This window comes from Rattus rattus, chromosome 5 (assembly GCF_011064425.1).
Source record: "Rattus rattus isolate New Zealand chromosome 5, Rrattus_CSIRO_v1, whole genome shotgun sequence".
NCBI lineage: Eukaryota > Metazoa > Chordata > Mammalia > Rodentia > Muridae > Rattus > Rattus rattus.
This window is the reverse complement of record NC_046158.1, coordinates 147,188,364-147,210,627: the sequence shown is the minus strand read 5'-3', so window position 1 is coordinate 147,210,627 and position 22,264 is coordinate 147,188,364. Positions and strand designations below refer to the sequence as shown.

Sequence of the window (22,264 nt, the reverse complement as noted above, 5' to 3'; positions counted from 1 at the left end):
TGGTCCTGATGGAGAATGGGAATTATCAAATGGTTTGAGAAGCAGAGCATTGTCTGTGTCTATCCCGTCAGAAGTGTAAGCTGAAGGGACCCGCCTGTCCTCCTATGCCCACGTCTCATTCTGTCCTCAATGGAAGAACGTGTGCTTGTGATCAGCTTGGGCTGTGCTTGCTGGGATGCCCAGAAGAGGCATATGGTGGCATAAACATGCTCCCCATCCTCAGCAGGCTACCCATGTACATACACACAATACACGCACACATACACACATATACACACACACACACTCACACTCACACACATACATCACACATTCACACATATCTCACACACACACTCACACATATCACACACACACTCACACTCACACACATACATCACACACACATTCACACACATACATCACACACACACTCACACATTTCACACACACATACATCACACATTCACACATATCTCACACACACACTCACACATATCACACACACACTCACACACACACACACTCACACATTTCTCACATATACACAGTCACACACACCACACACACACTCACACATATCACACACACACATTTCTCACACACACACAGTCACACACACCACACACACACACACACACACACACACACACACACACACACACACACACATCCCTTGAGGATATATTAGCAAAAACTTAAGGAGGATGCCCATGTGTAACATTGTGTGATGGGCATTTATGCCAGTGTACACACAGACAGTGGGAGTTGCTCTTTGATCAGACTCATTAGCTATGTATGTTTTAAAATAAAAAAAAAATGTCTTACCAGTGAGCCTAGCGGCAATTGGGGTCTGTGTTTCCACACTGACTTAACAAAAAGCAGTGTGGGGTGGAACAGAAAAAGTACATTGGCTTAGTATTTATCTAGAACGAGGCCATCACAGACATAGGATTTACGCCGGTGTAATAGGACAGTGCAGTTAACAGAGCAGAGCTCGGGTGCAGAAGACCCCAGTAGATCCTGAGGGCACGTGCTGCAGTGTGGCCGGGAGCACAAAATCAAGTGACAGGGGACATTTCCAGATCCCATTACAATTCAAGAGGTGTTTGGTGTGGAGAGGAATGGTAGCTTCTTCCACAGGACAAACATGTTCTTCTCCTGAGTGGGAGTATTATGATATTCTTCCACATACATGCTTTCTGAGTCTGTGGATTTACCTGGACCACATTAGAAAGCATTCTGTTGTCTCTTGCCTGTGTTGTATCATAGGCCTATGATGGTTACGTTTTTCTCAAACATATACAGACCTATTTCTTGTTAATGGCTCCCTAAATAATACAGAGCATCCACAATTTACATGCCATTTAAATGTATTAGAGATAGTAAGTGGCCTAGAAATAATTTAAATTATACACAAGACTTTGCATAGGTTGCACGTGGGTACTCTACCATCTCGTGATACTTGAACTTCTTAAGGATTTTGGTATTGGTCCTTCCGTGGAATCTTTGTAGATTTTGAGGGATGAGAGTATTTGCCTTCTGTGGGTGTGCAATACTGCTTAGAAATGCATAGAAATGCATGTGAATGACAGCTACTATCTCTATTCCTGCCATCTGTCTGACTACCTATCATCTATCTATCTGTCTGTCTGTCTATCTATGTATCTATCCATCCTTCTATCCATCCATCCAGCTATCCCTCTATCTAACTCTCTGTCACCTGTCTACCGACCTACAAAGAGACCGATGTTACATCTCCAATGCCCGTCCTAAACTTCGAGATGTAACATCCATTGTAGAAGTAGACATCATGGGGAAAATGAAGAAGTTTAGTGCATCGAATATCCTGTAAGAAGTCAGATACGGGGCTGGGGATTTAGCTCAGTGGTAGAGTGCTTACCTAGGAAGCGCAAGGCCCTGGGTTCGGTCCCCAGCTCCGAAAAAAAAACCAAAAAAAAAAAAAAAAAAGAAGTCAGATACGATCTTTTCTTAAGGCAGACATTCTTTACTAAATGTGGGGGACCCTTTGAAACTGAGAGGCCCAGAGATAGAAGAACATGCCCTTTGCTGGGTCCCACACTGGGGTGGTGAGTATAGGCAGAGACACGGCTCAGAGAAGTAGCGGTGGGACTCGATGCGTGAGGTATAAATTAAATAACAAGGAATCCGTGCCTGCTTTCTTAACTGTGAGGCTAGAAGTTCAGTGATGCGAACCTTGTTATTTGTAAGGAATTCTTATTGGAGCTGTGGAGATGATACGTGTGATGACTATAATTTACCTTCAAAAATGTCAGCCACAAATGAGTGTTTATGTGAGCCTGCATTCACAGGCCGCCTTACATCTGCATGTGAAGAAAGAGAGGAAGCAAATAGAACCAAGGTGGAAAAGGTTGTTAGTGTTGACTTGACACATGGCCGTGCTTGTCTTTGGGCATGTTTTGGTGAAAGTATTCTAAGTAAGTCTCTGCAAAAGAAACCATAAATGCAAAATCCCCTCAGAAAAAGACCAGAAGGCAGAAAACAGAGAAGATCTTCCTTCCTTCCTTTGTTCCTTCGTTCCTTTGTTCCTTCCTTCCTTCCTTCCTTCCTTCCTCTCTTCTTCCCTCACTCCCTTCCTCCCTTCCTCCCTCCCTCCTTCCTTCCTTCCTCTCTCCTTTCCTCTCCTTCCCTCACTCCCTTCCTCCCTTCCTCCCTCCTTCCTTCCTTCCTTCCTTCCTTCCTTCCTCTCTCCTTCCTCTCTCCTTCCCTCACTCCCTCTCTCCCTCCCTCCCCTCCCTCCCTCCTTCCTTCCTTCCTTCCTCCCCTTCCCCCCCCCCGCTTTCTTTCTCTGTGCAGACCTAGCTACCTGGGTGTCTTGGCGCTCCTTCTGTAGATCAGGCTGACCTAGAACTCAAGAGGAAGCCTCTGTCTCCAAAGGACCAGGATTAAACTTGTGAGCCACCATCTCTTGGCCTACATTTCTTTTTAAACAAAGGATTTCACAAAGGTAAAAAGGCCACCAGAGTGTGGAAGTAGCCCTTCAAACAGCTGTCATAAGCACAGATTTGAATTCATTCGACATTTATAGTAAAATGAATCTGTGAGGTGTGGCCTAAGTATGATAACCCAACTGTGGGCTTCTTTATAATGAGCTCCGTGAGACTCTCCACAGGTCCAAAATACTGAGAACAAATGGTGGAGTGTTCACCCACAAACAGGACATCTATACCGTACCCCACACCCACAAGGAGGGGCCGAAGGACTGTATGAGCCAGATGTTGTGGAGAACAGGGACGAAGCAGTGTCTTCTAGACATGATTGGAACTCTGTGGTCCTATCAGAGCAGCCACGGTGGCCTGTATAAGACCTGACAAGATCAGGCCAGTGAACGTTTAGCAGTGGTGGTGGGGGTTGGGGGGTAACCCTGAGGCTTTCCTTGTGGCTTGGGAATGAATTATTGACTGTTGAGGCTGCCGAGGGTGGAGAATACGGGTTCTTTAAGGTATAGTCTGGGGTTTGACCCATCCTTCAGTGTCCTATGGTCATCACTAACAGGACTCAATGGATTATAGTTAACATTTTTTATAGAGGACATTAAATTGGGCGGAGTCATGAGGAAAGACTTAAGATGAGTTGGAGCAGGGAGAATGGAGGCGGACATGGGAAAAATCTGAGGTATACATGAGTAAAATTTTTAAGGGGTAAATAATATAGTATTTTTAAAAAGCCAGTTCTGTGTTCAAGAAATAGTCTCCAACACTTTGCCCTGTATTTGACTTCATGCCTGACTCCTCTCAGTAGAAGAGACGAAAGAATGCAGAAGCCAAAAAAAAATACGTGAGACATGATTGTATTTACATGGAGGAAATTTTTGTTTGCTCGCTTGTTTGTTTATTGTTTTTAAGAGATGGAACTAGCCGATGGTATTAAGGTCAACGGGAATTAGCACTGGCCATGGAGAGGAGAGAGTGGCGGTAACCGATTATGTTTCTCCATGAGTCTGGGTGCTACCTACCGAGGTGTGTACACAGTTAAAGGTTCACAGAACAACAGTACAGGCAATGACAAAGTTTTGTTTTTGTTTGCTTGTTTGTAATTTTAACCAGATGTGATTGGTCCATGTGCCCTTTGCTGGGCCTCACCGGGAGGATATACTTGTGGTGTCCTGAGCTTTAAAACCACAATGTTAAATGTGTCTACATGGAAAAAAGGCCTTTGAGAAACTGAACTCCTTCGCACACTTTAGGTTCAAGAAGTAGCTGGGCAGGGGGAGTGGTTAGTTGATGAGTTGATGAGACCTTTGTTCTTAGACTGATACTCTATTCTAACTCAGAAATTAATGTTTTAGGCTGTCTTTATAGGCCCCCTTTCCTACCCCTGGGCTGTGTACTTTTATTACTTCGTCATTGCCTTCGCTGCTGCGGCTTCTGGGGCTGGAGAATAGGTTTGGCCTTAGGGGTGTTAGCTCTTTAGACTGACCATGCTTCGGAGCTCGGCGGATGGTCCTCTGCACATGTGGAGCCTCAGCAAACGTTCAGCCTGCTCGCCCCTGCTGAGCTACATCCTCAGCCGGAATAACGCCTTTTGAACATGCGGCTTAGCGCTCAATGCTCGATGGCGTTCCTTTCCTCAGGCTTTCGAAGTGTTTGCACTCTGAGTTGTGTGTAACCGTCGAGGCCTTCAGACGGTCCTCTGTTCCTTCATCCACTCATTTGTTAGAAATGTGTGCTATTATCTGTGTTTAGGAGAAATGGCCTTTCCAAAGCCAGAAGCTCCAGTTTGAGTACTGGAGTCCATTTTCATAGGCCTCTGCCTGTGAAATGCTATTTGCATGACTTTGGTGGGGTCTCAGTACGTCTCTCTCTCTCTCTCTCTGTACTTGGTTTAACAGTGGCTACTAAGGACGCTACATCCTGTGGGAATGGACGTCCCCTCGAGATCATTCAGGGCTCTGTGGTGTGGTTGCCTGGGTGGCCTTTCTCCTGGCAACTTGATATAAAATGGTCACTGCTGAGATTAGCAGCCGGGTTCGTCTCCTCACTGAACTAGACTAGCTCTTCTGTACACTGACGTTTCTTTTGAGAAAATCATATGAAGTTACTCAACTTCCAAAGTAGAACTGATAACCAAAGTTTTAATATAGCCCCTGGTTACTGTGTAGCTGGATATGGAACCCAGCCTTCTAAACAGAAGAAGCAACCTCATCGCAAAATATTTGTGTGATATTTGAGACTAAAACTCGAAAAGTCTTGGCAGCAAGGAAATCAAATAGAGGATGTATTAACCACATCTGCCATGAAGATAATTCCAAAGTCTTGGTGGCTTATGGTGTCACATATTTATCTTCTGCCTTAGTTCCGTCAGGGTCTGGTCGGGGATCTGTGTGGCCGTGGGGAGACTGAGAACAGCTGGACAGATTGACTCAGTTTTGATTCTGTGGCCTGCTGAGACCTAGGGACGAAGAAGGGAGAGGAAGAAGGTCGGTGTTGGAGAGCTTCAACTGAGGAGGAAGCTATCCAACTATACACACGAGTCAGGGTTCCCTCACTCGTGGCTTAGCTCACATGCTGTTGACTAAATCACATTGGGTGGCCAAGTCTAAAGTCATCAGAAAACAGTTGGAAGGGTTTAGAAGGACTGGACCATTATCAGTAAATAACCCAATCTGTGAGAAGTGTGCCTTTGGTTTCGTTGAAATGTCTCTAAGTGTTAGAGAGAGAGAGAGAGAGAGAGAGAGAGAGAGAGAGAGAGAGAGAGAGAGAGAGAGAGAGAGAGACCATTCTTAACCCTTCTTGTCCAACACCAATCTTTAGACAAATACTTTAAGCACAAGAAAAGTTCCTACAAAGGCATCATTTTCTTTTGTCAACTGAAGTTTCAAGGAGTTTCTGTCTTCTTTGAATTCAGATTTTGCTCATGGTCATTTACCTCCCCAAATCAAATGAAATATAAGCCTATGTTGGCTTTTGAAAGTAAACATCATCCAACAGATGGAGAAAAATCAAACTTTTTATTTTTTTTCAGTTTTGGTTACATGTAATTTTTATTGCACAATATTTTTTTTCTTTTTCTTTTTTTTTTTTTTTTCAAAGCTGGGGACCGAACTCAGGGCCTTGCGCTTGCTAGGCAAGTGCTCTACCACTGAGCTAAATTCCCAACCCCTGCACAATATTTTTTATCCCAACTTTTTTTTAAATCTTATTTTTCTTGGATATTTTATGTATTTACGTTTCAAATATTATCTCCTTTCCCCCTCTCCCATCCCCCTCCCCCTTCCCCAGGTTCTATGAGCATGCTCCCACTCCTACCCACTCACTCCAACCTAAACACCCTGGCATTCCCCTACACTGGGGGAACGAGCCTTCACAGGAACAAAGACTTTTCCTCCTATTGGTACCAGACAACGCCATCCTCTGCTACATATGTGGCTGGAGCCATGGGTCCCTCCATGTATACTCATTGGTTGGTGGTTTAGTCCCTGGGAGCTCTGGTGGGGTCTGGTTGGTTGATATTGCTGTTCTTCCTATGGAGTTGCAAACCCCTTCAGCTCCTTCAATCTTTTCCCTAACTCCTCCATTGGGGTCCCCCAAATCAAACTTTTAAAATGTCTTAATATTGATTTTTTTTCCCAGTAAGTCATGTAAAATTTTCTGATCTCTCTCGATGGCTGCAGATTATGGCTCCATTTCAGGAGAAATATCTCTAGAGTTAATGACCTTAAATATTTTCTGGAAAAAGAAGAGAAAGTTTAGGCCTCAAAGGTATCTCATTAATTCATGAAAAGAGCAACCAGATAGGTAACAGAACCCCTCACCCACCAGATAGGTAACACCCACCATAGGTAACAGACCCCCCAGATAGGTGACAGCCCCCCTACCAGATAGAGAACAGCCCCTCCACCCAACAAACAGAAGTTACTTATGGTTTTTAAATTTGCCTACCTATTATTGTTCCTACATGTTTATATAACGTTAACCTCACAATCTGCTGCTATTTTCTCCCATCAACACCCCCTCTCGCCTACCCCATCCCCAACCCCTGCTCCAGAGCATTGTACCTGATCTCAGGTTAGTGACCCCTTTTCTGTATTGTTTGTCCTGTAAGCCCCATTTATCAGATACTTCAGACTTGGGCCACGAGGTTCAATTGTGTCTCTCACATGGGAATACAGTTGTTAAATAGAACCTAAAGTCACAAAGACAAGTGGCCCCATTCTGAGTGGTGACCCCTGGGATACTGAGTGGGAGCCGGATTATATAGCCATGTTTCTGCGGAAACCTGTTGGTTCACTCCTGCAAATGATAATTGATTTCTCTGAGTGATGTCTCAGTGGTGACCCCTTGGGCTGTTGACTCAGGAGAGTGTCAGTGAAAACAAGTCAATTTCCGAAGGGTAGGGCCAGACTAGCAGTAACAGATTGGTGATATTTTCCTTAAAGTTTTTTTTTTTTGGTTCTTTTTTTTTTTTTTTTTTCCGGACCTGGGGACCGAACCCAGGGCCTTGCACTTCCTAGGCAAGCGCTCTAACCACTGAGCTAAATTCCCAACCCCCTTAAAGTTTTATCATTTGAGGTTTGTTGTTATTACTATTATTATTATTATTATTATTATTTGCCACAATCACATCTACATCTACTTTCTTCATGCTACATTTTAAGTCTTCAAAGTCTTTTTGGTTTCAATACATTCAATTCACTATAAAAGAAAAAATGATTATTGTCATTAATTGAAAATCAGTATCTATTGAAATAAACTGAAATTAACATTAAAAATACAATGGAGGGGATAGACAGAGAACTCAGAGATTAAAAGCACTAGTTGCTCTTACAGAGGACCTGGTTTTGGTTCCCAGTACCTGTAGGCTTAGATTTTTAAAAACCTACTTTGATAAGTGTTATCAAATGCTTTGATCAGTCTTCTAGCTCACCGTCCAAAGGTAGGGGAGAAAAGATGGTGAATAGGACAAGGGGATATGGACTCGTTTAGAAGGAGTTTGGGGAGCCATTCCAGTCTCCGTTGTCAGGATACCAGCAACCTTGCTCAGTAGTGCCAGGATACCAAACATGTATCATTGGTGGTGACATGATCCAGCAGAAACCTCCAGGCATCCACCAAATCAGCATGAGTCAGCAGAAATGACCAGAACCAGCCAGGACACCAGGAGAAGTTCTTTGACATGCCTCTCTCAAGGAGGTGAAGATCAGCAAAGACACGAGACCAGTGAAGCATTGCAAGGCTAGCTATGTAAGTACCCAGTCACTGTCAGTTGAGTCCTATTTATATACTCTCTCCAAACATCATGTGTCCTCTCAAGGGTCTTACCTCAGCAAAGCACCACATGAGTCTCCATCACAGGACACAACCAGAAACTTCCACTTCAAGCACCCACAAAGCACCCACAAAGCAGCTCACAACAGTCTATGGCTCCAGTTCCAGGGGATCCGATACCCTCTTCTTGGAACCAAGCATACATAACACCTATACATATAAAATATACCTAAAATACAATGGAAAACATGATTTTCAGTTATAGAATCTTTACTTTTTGTAGCTCCACTGTGGTTGCTTTGAACGTATAATGGTAAGGTAGGCATAGGCATGTATACACATAAAATGGCATCTGCCTGCTCAGTAATATTAGGGTGTTGGAGAGCAAACTCAAGGATTCACGTGTGTTGTGTTCCTAGCCCATCTTTAAAGTATGCAGGAATAGATTGTTAATTATGTGCAAATTGTAATTTTTGTATCACAGATCCATACAATTTCTAAGTTTTGCCTGAAAGTCTGCCCATTAAACAGCCACTTACCACTTTCCTCTAGTCCCACACAACCGCTGTCCTGCTTTCCATTCCTGGCTGTGACTTTTCAAATGGGTATGCAGGCCGTTAGACCAGAATCGCTGCAATCTGCTAGAGGTTTACTGTTCCAAGGTACGTTGGGGTCCCCCAGCACGCAGGCAAGAGGAGACCTCTGAGCTCACAAAGCACACACTTTTTATAAGCAGGGAATTCAGGGGTCGCCTGAGTTGGACGGCTGAGATTGGTTACCCTGAGCAACATTTAAAATTATTGGTCAACTTGAATGGGAAGGTTGTCTCCTACATTTGGCCCTGTCCTGCCCATCTTGTGGAATTTGTGGTATTTCCTGGCATTGTGCCTCCTCCCTCCCCCCAGCCACTTCCCTCTCTGTCCTCACCCTAAGCAGGGTAGTTCCCTGTTCGGGCCATTTCCTTATCAGTCCTTCCCCCAGGCAGGGTAGTGACCTGCTATTTCTAACAGGGTTCTCACAGTATTAAATGTTTATTCTCACCGTGTCACAGAATAAGAATGCCTCCTTTGTTCAGACTGAGTAATACTGCATTTTCTGCACACAACCCATTCCCTTTGCCCCTTCATCTATTGATAGACACGTTCTACCCCTCGCTGTTCTGCATAGTGGTACCTTGGGTCATAGACGTGGCAATGCTACTCCCAGATCTCTATGCTTTGAAGGCAGACTGTCCTCCACAGGCTTGTGTTTTTGGATACTTGGTCCCTGGCTGGTAGTGTGATTTGAGGGAGGAATGTGAACCTTAAGGAAGTGGGGTCTAAATGGATGTAGTGGTAGGCACATTGTTGTAGTAAATGCTACATTGTGGTTGGTATTGAAGGTTAAAAGTTTGTTTGAGGGGTTGGGGATTTAGCTCAGTGGTAGAGTGCTTGCCTAGCAAGAGCAAGGCCCTGGGTTCGGTCCCCAGCTCCGGAAAAAAAGAAAAAAAAAGTTTGTTTGACACTTCTGGTCCAAAAATCAACAGTTCTGTCTTTAATTCCCTTGGATAGATACCCTAACGTGGGTGTGCTGAGACATGGTAATTCAATTTTCAATAGTTGAAGGTACCTATGTCTTCCATATGTTGCTGAAATCGTTTTACATTCTTGCCACAAAACCCATGTTTACCCATATTTCAGCTTTCATTTTTATTAATGGCGGTCATTCTAAGGAGTGTGCTGTCTCATTGTTTCTTCAACTAGTTTGCATTTTCATGATGGTCAGTGATGTTTCGATTACCTGTTTTCTACTCAGTACTTTCTTTGGGCAAATGACCACTCAAACTTTTTGCCCACTTTTAAATTGGCTTTCACTGTCGTTATTTCTGAGTTGTAGATGTTCTTGGTATGTTTCAGGTACTCATCCCTTGTCTGGTAGACAGTTCACACACATTCTCTACCAACCTAGAAGTAAGATCCCAGCTTCTCACCATTGGCCATATTGTTGTACACGGGCTTTTTCATACTTGGCTTTCATTATGTTGAGAAAATTTCTTTCCATTCGTAGCTTGTTTACTTTTTGCAGTTACCTATGAGAAGTATAAAGTTTTCTCAAATGCCTTTATTGATTATTTATTGTGATGTGATGTGTGTGTGTGTGTGTGTGTGTGTGTGTGTGTGTGTTTTATTTTGTATTACATTGATTCGTTCTCTTAGGTTGAACCATCCTTGAATTCCAGGAGTAAATCCAATCTCAGTAACGAATATGTGAGATGTGATATTTTTATTATACTGCCAAAGTCAGTTTGCTAGTATTTTGTTAGAATTTTCGCATCAATACCAACAGTCCACTAGCTCATGTTTCTTTCCTTATAAGGCCCTCGTCTGACTTCAGGACCAGGTAATGCTGATCTCATAAAATGCAATCTGATTGTTCCTTCTTCTACAACTTTTGAAAGACTTTGAAAATTTGCATCTTATTTAAATGTTTTATAGAACTTCTGGACTTTAGTTGTTCAAAAATTTCTTTATTAGTTATCAATGGTTGGATTTCTATATTAACTACAAGATTTTGGATTTTCTGCTTCTTTATAACTAACCTTTGTAGTGTGTTTTGTATTTAGCTGTTCATGGCAGTGTCTTAAAGTCTCTTCTGTTTCTGTATTACCAGTTGTGTTCTCTTTCATTTCAGATTTTATTTATTTTAGGAGAATCCTCCCCCACCAAATTTTCTGTCAGTCACACAGCTTTTCCCCCATCATTGTCTAAGAATCTTCAATTCTGTTGATATATTTTAAAATCAACTCTCAGTTTCATTGGTTTTTAAATTGCTTTTCTATTTACTACTGAATTTATTTCTATCGTAATTTTTATCTCTTCCATCTGTTAGTTTGGGCTTAGTTGTTCCACTTCCTTTTTACGTTCTTTGTGGTAAAACATTGCTTTGTTTGGCGATGTCTCTTCTTTTGCTGGAGGAATTGCTGCTACCCTCTTTCCTGTTAGTACTGTCTCCACTGTGGCATGCAGGTGTGGCATGCTGTGTCTGCGTTTTGATTTATCTAAAAAGATTTTTAGGTTTTCATTTTTGAACAGTTATTTGTTTAAGGGCAGTGTTTCATTTCTACGTATTTGGAATTTTTTCCCCCACAGGATTTCTGTCACTTACTCTGGCCTCAAACCCCTGTTGATCCTTCTACCCCAGTCTCCCAGGTGCTTGCATTAATCGTTGACTTGTGGTCTGTTCTTGAGAATGTTCTCTTTAAACTCAGGAAGAGGTCTATGTTCTTCCAGTTACTGTTGGTGGAAGCTTCTGTTTGTATCTGGTAACGCCATTTGCTCTTCAGTGTCGTACAAGCATCCTGCTCCCTTGTTAGTATTCTGTCCTATGCCTGTCTGTCATTAAACATGGGTACCCCCATTACTGTAGTGAGGTTTATTCTTATTCTGTTGTGAGGTGCCTAGATCTATAACTGTGATATATTTGGGAGGAACCGATGCTTCATGACCATACATGACCAAAGTGTCTAGTGTGTTTTGTCATGGTTTGTTGAGTCAAAGCTTATATGCTGGAAGGATGGCCATCCGCTCTCTTGTGAATTCAGTCTCTGGTTATCCGTGTCCTTGAGCATGAGGAGACTCTTTACTTTGGGCATTGATCATTAATCCATGCTCCGTGCTTCTGATCCGGGAGTTTAATATATTTACATTTTCAAGAAGTTACCAGCCTGAAAGACGTAATTGCCATTCTGCGGTCTTTTGTGTGTCAGTGTCTCCTCTGTTCTTGCTACCTTCCACTGTCTTCCTCATCTGTGGGTTTTTGTTGTTATTGTTGTTGTTCTTTTGTGTATCTCCTATGAGGCGTACGTGCACGCGCGTGTGGTTATAAGGGGGCTGAAAGCATTTTATCTGCAATTCTTTTTCTTTAACCTAATAACTCAACTTCAATTATAAAACCATGTAAGTCTTATCTCCCTCAACTTCTGCTTTAGAAAACTGGTATAAAAAATGCATTTCATGTCGCATACACATTAATATATTTTACGGTTATAGTGCTCTCTGCTCTTTTGCTTCTATTCCAGAATTAATAATTCATGCACCCTTGCATTATTACAGTGGTGTGCGTTTGTCTATCTGCATCTTTATCAGCAAATCTCAAGCACTCGTGTCTCTGTTTGGTTTCCTTTCAGCATTTCTTGCAAGGTAATTCAATGGCGGTCGTTACTTGATGGTTTGTTCTTTACATTTTGGGCTGTGTCAATCAATCCGTTCTTTTCCAGTTCCAGAGAAATACTGTGATCCAGTATTGGACGGTCCAGTTTCCTTTTCTCCCTGTCGTAAGGCTTTCGGGATTATAATAGGGCCGTCACTAGCAAGTGCTCTGCTGAGGGTTTCTTAGTATCCACGCTACTTAGCTTCCTCTGGACTAACCTTTCTCCGGATGTCCGTTGCCTACTCCACACACTGAGGAGGTTCGGGTCATTCTGCGGGTAAATTTCTCAGTCCCTCCCTTTTGATTTCTGGAACTTGTTAAGTGTACGTGTCGGTCTGGGCGATGGCACCTCACAGTCTAGTTGGATCCTTTCTAGTGACCCAGGCTGAGACTGAGCCTTCTGTCTTCTCCATCACGTCTGTGCCGAGCTTCTGCTCCAGCTTGCGCCTCTGTGGTTGTCATCAAACACTGACCAAGGAGACCTGGTTGAGGAAAATGTTTATTTGGGGTAAAGGTGACAGCCCATCGTCAGGAGAACACGGAGCAAGGCTCAAGGCAGGAGCCTGGAGGCAGTGCTTCTTGCTTGCTTGCTCTCCATGGCTGGCTTCTCCAGAGAGCTTTTGGGCTGCTTTCTAGGATTGCCAGCCCAAGGGAGCATCACCCCCAGTGGGTTGGGTACCCCATATTAATCATGAATCAAGAAAATACCCCCAACAGAGTCACCCACAGGCTGACCTAATGGCGGTGATTCCTCAGCTGAGGTTTTCTCTTGCAGTTGACACCAGTTTGGTTCAAGTTGACAGAACATAGCCAGTATGTCCTCACTGGTGAATTTCTCCATTCAGTTGTTATTTCCCCAAATTCTAACATTTCTCTCAGTTCCTTTGTTTTTCGTTGATTTGTTTTTTTGGCTCATGAATTGTTCTGCCCCCCATACCCAGTGCACTCAGCACATGTAAAGTATTCATTTTTAATAGATTATCATGGAATCCATATACCTCTGTCTCTTTAGCATCAATTTGCAGGGGTGGGGTGAGTACCTTTGACTGGCATCTGTTTCCTTCTTTCTTTCCATGCCCTGGAGCTTCACGTTAGGGTCAGCACATTGGAGGAAAACAGCCACCTCTCTCCCATCCTGACAGGCAGCCCTCGGGTAGGAAAAAACCAGGCTGGAGATCCTGAGGGCCTTTTAAACCTTCTCTGTGATGATGCCCATCCTGCGATCTTGTGCACTCGAGTTCTAGCCTGAGAAGCACTTCACTCTTTAGAGCCTGTGACTGCTGGCACTTGTTTGTGTCTGACTGCCACACTGAAGGAGCTTTGCATTTGGAATTCACTGCCCTCTTCCCTTGTTTCCAGTGCCCTCTCAAGTCTTCCGCAGGGCCCTGTTAGGGAGCTGAGCTGGCAAGACGCCGGAAGTCAGTCCCTCCTGTTTCCCTCATCAAAGACAGAGCGTCACGTCCGATCTTTGTTTCATTCAGTCTTCTGTCTGTCTTCCTGTGCAAGGGGCAGCAGATGTGGGCTGGGTGTTTTCCTCCTCACTCTCCTCTCCTGAGCTGGTGGGAGAAGATACGATGCCTCGGTGCCTCAGGTTTGCTTCCTCCAGAGCTTTCATGTGGATGGGCTCTGCACCCTACTGAGACCTGAAGCCCTTGCCTGGTTTCTTGATTTCTGGAAAGTGGATTGGTTCATATGTTCCGTATGCTCCGTCCTGGTGTTTTGTGGGAGGAAGAGAGATGTTGGGCTCCGTTATTTATTTGCTTTATCCTTGCCAGCAGCTCATAGCAAGTTTCTGTTCTGTCTCCTTCAAAAGTGGTTTTTATGGGTGATGGGAGAATCCTTCCTGCATGCTAATTGAATTTAGCAGCTTTAAGTGAGTAGCCGCCCCACCCCCCACCCCCTGAGGAATATGGCATTTATAGATGACCTCAAATTTTCCCTTAAAACTTGAAATTCTTCTTGGATTTCCACACTCCAACTTGGAGTCACAAAATAGTGAGGAAAAAAATGCAATCAAAAGGTTTGAGTGGGGTTGGGGATTTAGCTCAGTGGTAGAGCATTTGCCTAGCAAGCGAAAGGCCCTGGGTTCGGTCCCCAGGCTCCAAAAAAAAGAAAAAAAAAAAAAAAAAAAAAAAGGTTTGAGTGGAGACTGTACCACAGCATGCCTGTGCGTGTGTGTGTGCGCGCGCGCACACACACACACACACACACACACACACACAGAAGCTCACATACACTGACACACACATACAAGCACACACACACACATGTACACACTCACACATAAATGCACACACACACACATGCACATGCACACACAGGCGCACACATGCACACACAAACACAAACACACAAGCACACACACACTTGTACACACACATATGCACACAGAAGCACAAACACACGAGCATGCACACACAAGCACACACGCACACGCACACACCCACACATAAATGCAGACACACACACATGCACATGCACACACAGAAGCACACACGCACACAGACACACACACACGCACACACAAACACAAACACATGACCACACACACACACGCACACATGCACACACACACACACACACACACACACACACACAGTGGCTTTGCTCTCTAAGCTTGTGCTTTATCTGCAGTGGGAATGACTGAGCATTAGTTATAGCAGGGAACTTATCAGATATGTGTGTTCATAGCCTCAGTAATCTGTAAAGGTTTTGGCAGATTGGAGATAGCGTTCTGTTAGGGAAGACTGTCAGGATAAACATTATGGCTTCAGATCAGAGAGAAGTGTGGGAAACAGAGGGAATTTAACCCTGTTTTGGATTAGGTATTAGGATGAGTCATGGCGCTGTGCACAGGAGGGGATGGGAAGCCGTGACGGGAGAAAAATGACTTACCTGCAGTCACAGCCTACACATCCCGTTTACTCACAGTCTGTGGAGGCTGATGCTGCTTAACCCAGAGAGAGCATTTACTCAGTCTGTGGGGCCCAGTGTCTGTTCTGGGGAGAGCCCAGTGTGTAGCTTGGTAACCTTCCTCTGAGGACCCATCTAACACGGATTGATCACCCCTTATTATGGAGCATACGGAATGTGCAGCCTCTCTGGAGGAAGTTCGTCCCTCGGGGGGGTGGGCTTTGAGGTTCGACGACTGGTCATACTTCCTGTTGTTTCTCTGATTCTAGACTTCTAAGCAATGCTATGGGATGATGTCATTCTCCCTGCCCCATGCCTTCCTACCATGGTGGTCAGTGTCCCTTCTGTAATTATGAGCCAAAACAACTCCTTTCTCCCTTAGATGGCTTCTGTCAGGGGATCCTATCACAGCAGCGGGAAAGAAGCTGCTAGACCGCAAAGGACGTCACGTCGGAGGTTATCCGAATGAGTCATATCGCCAGTGCAAGCTCTGGTGCCCATCCTCGCTCAGGTCACTAAATCAATCTGTGAGACTCACCTCTGTTGCTTAGGTACAAGTCTGGCCCCTCCATTCCAAAAAGCAGTTATATCTAGCGAAGCTCCGAGACCTCATCGAAGCTCACCCTTGCTACAAAAAACAAAACAAACAAACAAACAAACAAACAAAACAACCCATGCTGATCGTTTGTTTGTAAAAGGCGCTGAAGCTCATCCGTTCATCCATTCTGTTCCTGGGTTGTCATTTGTAGAATGAAATGAAATTTGCAAAGCTCTCCTACCACACAGAGGTGCCTGTGGAGGGTGGTCACGGTCTTTGGCGTGTACGTCGATCAAGGGTCTCGCATGAGTTTGTCCGGACTGCAAGTCTTTTGAAAGTGAGGCTTGTTCGTGTGTGTGTGTGTGTGTGTGTGTGTGTGTGTGTGTGTGTGTGTGTGTGTGTACGTATGGGGAGTGTGCACGTGCTCAGCAGAGCGCAGTTCTGAGCTTGGCATACACATGGCTTTGGAAGCCAGCTGTCCTTTGTGGATGTGCAGGCCTGCCCCTGCCTGCCCCGCGAGCGCTCACTCTCCTCCCTGGAGCAGTGAACGGGGGTGTTGCTTTGCTTATTACCAAAACCAATTTCCAGAGCGGGTAATTGCGTTCTGACTCATGCAATTCTCCCGCATTTCCCGGCTGTTTCCGGTGACTTATGTCTTCCTCTTGGCCCCTTAATGGATATGTAATGAAGCGACATATTTCACAGTCCTAGCTGTTTTTCAAACTTCCCTTAAGTCACGTCTCAGTGGCGGGCTGGCCTAAAGCCCAGCCCACGCACGCCCTACCCCGTGTCCCAAAGGCAACTGGTCGTGTTAAAAAGACTGGCACCTTCCAGCAGGAGGTGAGCCCTGGAAGCTGAGAGCTTTGATGAGTTCGTCAGTGTTCAGCTGAGGTGACAGAGTCCCATCTACTCTGCCCCACACCGCTCACTCCTGCCAGTTTGAGCCATGAGCTTGGTTGTATGATTTTAACCTTCTTGGGCCTCAGTTTCCCCATCAGAAACATCCAATGATACTAACATCTATCTCCAAGACTTTTATGAAGATCAAACAGGAACACATCTGGAAAGACTGAACCCAGGTCGGGGCTTATGGGAGCTTCAGTGCGTGCTCCCCGGGATCTAATCATCTGATGCTATCCACCAGTCCCCCAGAGCTGGAGAGATAGGGATTAGCATAACAGAAACTCAGCTAGAGCTTCAAGTCCCACGTATGGCAGCTTAGGGAAGGGAATTATGATGTCTGAGTTCCATGATACATCTGTAGATGAGTCTAGTCTTTTGCTCATAGAGCCCATGTGTTGAGTGACTTCAGACCAGTGGACCAACAAGGTCCGTGGCACAAAACCCTCACGAGGGGCAGTGACGGAGTGAAGAAATTGCAGACAAACAGACACACATGCAGTGTGGAATCGGGTGGGGTTCTGGCTACCTCAGCAACCCAGAACCTCACCGTGTCTATTAGGCACTGCACAGGGGGAAGAGTTGGCTGGTCTGGAGGTCTCTGTGGGGGAGCAGCCTCTGGCTGTGGGAGGAGGAAGCTGCAGTTGCTATTTTTTGCACAAACTGGTCACGCCTTCATAAACATTCACACTGCGACCTCGGAGAACTGCGAGAACCCCCTCGAGCCTGGCCCATATGAGGAACTGACTTTGTAAAGGTCCCATGAGGTCTTGGAATTGTGGACATGGTGGCGCCCATGTCAGCAGTGTGCATTCATTCTGGATACAATGGCATCCATGTCAGCAGTGTGCATTCACCGGGCAATTCACTCATTCAGATTATCCTCGGTTCTCTGCGGACACACTGTGTTAGACCTGGGAAACAGCAATGGACAGAATTATAGTGCCTGCCAGGAAGAACTGACTCTCCCTTAGGGAAGATAGGAACCAAAGTCCTGTAGCTATTGGAGGGTCAGGAAGAAAGCCCCAGAAGCTCAGCACTGTAGAGCTTAGGAAGATTTGAATAGTGGAGTGCAGTTTCCAATAGGGAATCATGGAGTAGGTGAGATCTACACTTAGATTTTTAGGGTGGTTGGAGTATAGTAGGGGGAGAGGAGAGAAGGCTCTAAGCTTAGGAAGCCACATGGTTTCTTCTTGCACAGCATAGAGTCCAGTTTGGCTTGAGGACACCGGTCAACACACACAGGAGAGTTGGCTGTGGAGGACACAGAGGGTCACCATAGTCATTTGGATTTCAAGGATCTGCAGATCTTGGAGGTGTCGTTTCCGTGCATAAAAAATCTCCCGAGTCAGGCCTGGAGGTTGCAAAGATGACATGCTGTTTGCACAGCGGACCCCCGGGGTTTAACGCGGACGTAGGGAAACAGATAAATAATTACACAAAAGTGGCAGCGGCCTAGGATGGGTTCCGGCACGAAAATGTTCAGCACACACACGGCAAAGCAGCAGCTGCGTGTAGTGAGTCCTGAAGGGTCTGCTGCAGACGGAGGGTAAGCCCTGTCCTGCAGAGTCCCTGGAGATGCTGGGGTGGGAAAGAAGCCTCTGAGGGGCACTGTGCGGCATTTCATGCGGATAAATCTGCATTTATACTATAAGAAGGGCCACTGGGGGTTAGGAGGCTGGGAAATGAAATGATCAGATTAATGGGCCCACGGAGGGTGTTTATTTCTCTTCCCGGGTATTTCCTAAGCCAGACATTTATTGAATTTAGGGTAATAGATGGAAGAGGTGGTCCAGCATCACCGCGGGCCAAGATTGATGGGAGGCATATTCCTTTGTATAACAGTTAAGGGGGTGTTAAGGGGAGTTTAAGCCTGCCAGTGTGAGAGGCTTATTTATCTTGTAAATAAATACTTACCAGGAAGCCACGTAAGCCTACCTGGTGGCAGGCCTCTAGAGTTTGACAGGCTCTCACCCCAGCAGAACCTCCACGGTGGAGGCACCATGAGTTAATATCCTCTGGGAGGGGAGGGATTTGTGTAAATGCCTATAGCTAAGATTGTGGGGAAGGGGGTGGGGCAGAAAGTGTGTAACGGGACATCTTCGCTGATGATGTGAACAGGGTGGCCCTGTGTGGTGATCTCATATCCTAAAGCTGAGACCCCCTAGACACCGACGAGCTCCAACTCAGAGAGATTGTGATGGGGCTCTCTGAGGTGTGATGTATGGATTGACTACTGACCACAGGGGTGATTCCAAGATCCCTGACCTTTCACCTCTGATGGGGTAACTTAGTGATGGACTGACTGGACCTCCTACCTTGGCTTCCATCCTCCCAAGTCATGCTTAATGTTCCTATCTGCAGATACGCTCTTGGGACGCTGGGATCAGGGGTGATGAGCTCACTGTACCTACGTGGGCGGGAAGTGTTCGTGCAGGACACATGACCAGACTTCCAAGTCATTTTCTTTTTCCTTTCAGGTTACAGAACTCAACAATGTGAAAAACGTAGCCCGATTGCCAAAGAGCACCAAGAAACATGCTATAGGGATTTATTTCAATGATGACACCTCGAAAACCTTTGCTTGTGAATCAGGTTTGTCTGAGGCGAGTCGGGTAGGGGTCTTTGGTCTTTATCTCTGAGTACCGGGATAGAGGATACTAGATCTCGGTGGGGGTTTTTGTCTTCTTTGTTTTGCCTCTGCCTTTCCCACAGATCTTGAGGCGGACGAATGGTGCAAGGTTCTCCAGATGGAGTGTGTGGGGACCAGAATCAATGACATCAGCCTCGGAGAACCTGACTTATTGGCCACTGGGGTGGAACGAGAACAGAGCGGTATGTACGCAAAGGCTTCTCCTCCCATCTCTCCCCTAACTGCTTCGCTGCTCCCGTGTGATGACTCACGGGGCATCCTCATCCTGTACATTCTGAGCTATAAAAGTGCAGGAAGAAGCTATAATAGCCGTCTGTGTAAACGACGCAGCCGATGTCTCCCTCAAACGTTCTGTAATCTGCATTAGAAAAAAAAGCACCCACATTAATGGTTTCAGTCAGGAGTGTTGAGGACTGCAAGGTGTGCCAGCAGAGTGGAAGGTACTTATGGATATTCAACCTATGCCCGGGAGTCCCACTCCATAGGTGGTAGGACTGGTGGTAGGACTTCCCCCATTTTATAGATGGGCTAAACACCTTGTTCCAACTGTAGTAAGTGTGAGTGTTTGAATCCAGGCTATATTAGTAGGTCTCCGTTCACTATGTACGGACTCTAACGTGTGATAATTTTCACCTTGCTTTTTCCACTTAAAAGGTGTTTGAACACCGTCCAACGTCTTTAATAGACTTTAGCCCCAACCCTGAATATTTCATCACGTTTAAACTCACTTAAAACTCTGATTTAAAAGTAAAATCCAACCCCTGAGCCAGCTCAGCTCAACACAGCCTCTAGGAATAAATCTTTTAAAATAATAACGACCAAAATATTCATGAATGTTTTTTAGCAAAAATCAATGTTCATTCATAGTATGAGGCGAGAATAATTGCTTCCTCTCCAAATAGCTCAGCCTAGTGGCTGGGGGGAGATTGGATCCCAGGGCTCTGCTTCAAAGCCCGACTTGATCTATGCTCTTGTCAGAGCGGCGGGGGCTCGGGGTCACCCAGGATTGATGGCAGACACAACAGAGGTGGAATTGCACTGGTCGTCTTCGTGCACACTCCAGTTGTTAGTTAAAACCGTGCTCCCTCCCAGCCAGAGATCTGCGTCTTCGTGGCACATTTATAGTCTCTGCCTGCTCTGAGTGTACCTACCACAGTCTGTCGGCACGCAACTGTTGTTGACCAAGGCCTGGAAGCGTTAGCTCATACAGAGGAGCCCCTTGTTAGATTGGGAATGGGAACTGCAGAGAGGGGAAGTCACTTCCCAAGGTGATTCATCCCACCCCAGACCTTCCTTCTGTGGTTCAGTCAGTCACTGTGGTGCTGGACAAAGGGGAGACAGTCAGAGCCGTGGGGACACAGTCTTGGGCTTGGGAAGCATGGCAGGGATTGGTTGCCATTATTGTCTAGAGAGGCCAGGTCAGCACTTAGCCTTCAGACATACATGCCTGTGGCATAGTAGAGATGCATAGTGCTGAAATTCAAATTAAGATCCACGCCTAAGGTTTCCTTTTCTGCAGCCAGCTCTGCAGGCTTGGGGTTTCTCTTATTGTGAGTTCTTACAAAACTCCAGTATTTCCTTGAAAGTATTTTATAGTCTTATTTTGTAGGAGTTCAAATGGGTACAATTAAAATGGTTTCTCTCCAAAAGCATGCTAGGCAAGCACTCTCCCACTGGTCTCTCTGGCCCCAGCCCCACTAATTTATCTTATAGCAAATCAATTGGCCTCTGAGAGAATCCATTAACGATGATTCCCTTTACCTCTTACTTACTGAAAACAATTTTATATTCCTGGGTCCAGAACTCTCAAGGGACATATGTGTCTCATGATAGTTTCTAGGAAGCCCTCAACAGTTGGTCATTGATAGTCGAAAATAAACTTAAAAACTTAGATAGCAGGTTCCTGAGCCCATTCTCGAGCACAACCTTGAATTACTTTTCACCGACTTCAGATTAAATGTAGAGATTTCGATGACGATTCTTATTATGGGACAGCTAGTTAGAGCATTCTTATATAAAATCATTAGCATCATACAATCTCGTCAGATGTCTGGAGTCTACTACAGAACGGACAGATAGAATCATGCTTGCAGGTGCCGTAGTACTTGTGTTCACATTTCATTCAGAGATTTTTGACTCTGTAGCTTTTTATGTCAATGAACTTCTTGAATAGCAACAATAAAAGCAGTGTAAGCGTGTGCAGGTGACGTCTTGTTTACGATCACCAGCTAAATTAGTTATCACAGTCCTGGTGACACGTTCAACGGTCACCCGGGAAGCAAAGGGCTATCTCTTTGCGGAAAGTTCTCTGTTCAAACTCCAAGTACATCCCTTGACAAATCTTCACAAGCACATGCTGTTACTGTGGACCCGTGGTTTAAATAATTGGGGCACAGCGTTATTGAATTGATCACAGAGCCGTAAGCTGACCAGCGTCACTTTAGGACCACAAATCACAGACACAGCCCTCCGCACCTGCACCTTTTGTGAATATGGAAGTGTAGGTGTAATTAATGTGTGCTCGGCAGGGGAAAATTTGCTTTTAGTGGTTTCATGACTCTGGTCCTTTATTGGCACACAGTTTTTTTTTCCACGATGCAAATTGAAAAGGTCTACAAATGATCTTCGCTCATGTAAATAGTGTTTAGAGCGTGTTGACGCCCAGAGTGTATCATTCATTACGCTGCGTAATAGCACCTGCATTTAAAAACTCATTTTTCCGTGACAGTTCATTTATAACTTTTATCTTCCTGAACGCTCCACCAAACCCTAGCATGTACAAAGTTTTTTTTTTTTTCTTAATGCTTTTGTGTTCCTGAGATGTCTTTTTGCTCTTTCATTTCT

General features: G+C 45.1%; 1 protein-coding gene across 1 annotated transcript in view; it reads left to right on the top strand.

Moving 5' to 3' along the window:
- Positions 1 to 22,264, top strand: part of Dok5 (docking protein 5) — a 142,230-nt gene that overhangs the window by 78,882 nt on the left and 41,084 nt on the right. The window contains exons 3-4 of the mRNA XM_032904725.1: positions 19,248 to 19,362; positions 19,483 to 19,602. Of these exons, the coding sequence (XP_032760616.1) occupies positions 19,248 to 19,362; positions 19,483 to 19,602 (235 nt within the window). The remainder of the gene's footprint in view (positions 1 to 19,247; positions 19,363 to 19,482; positions 19,603 to 22,264) is intronic.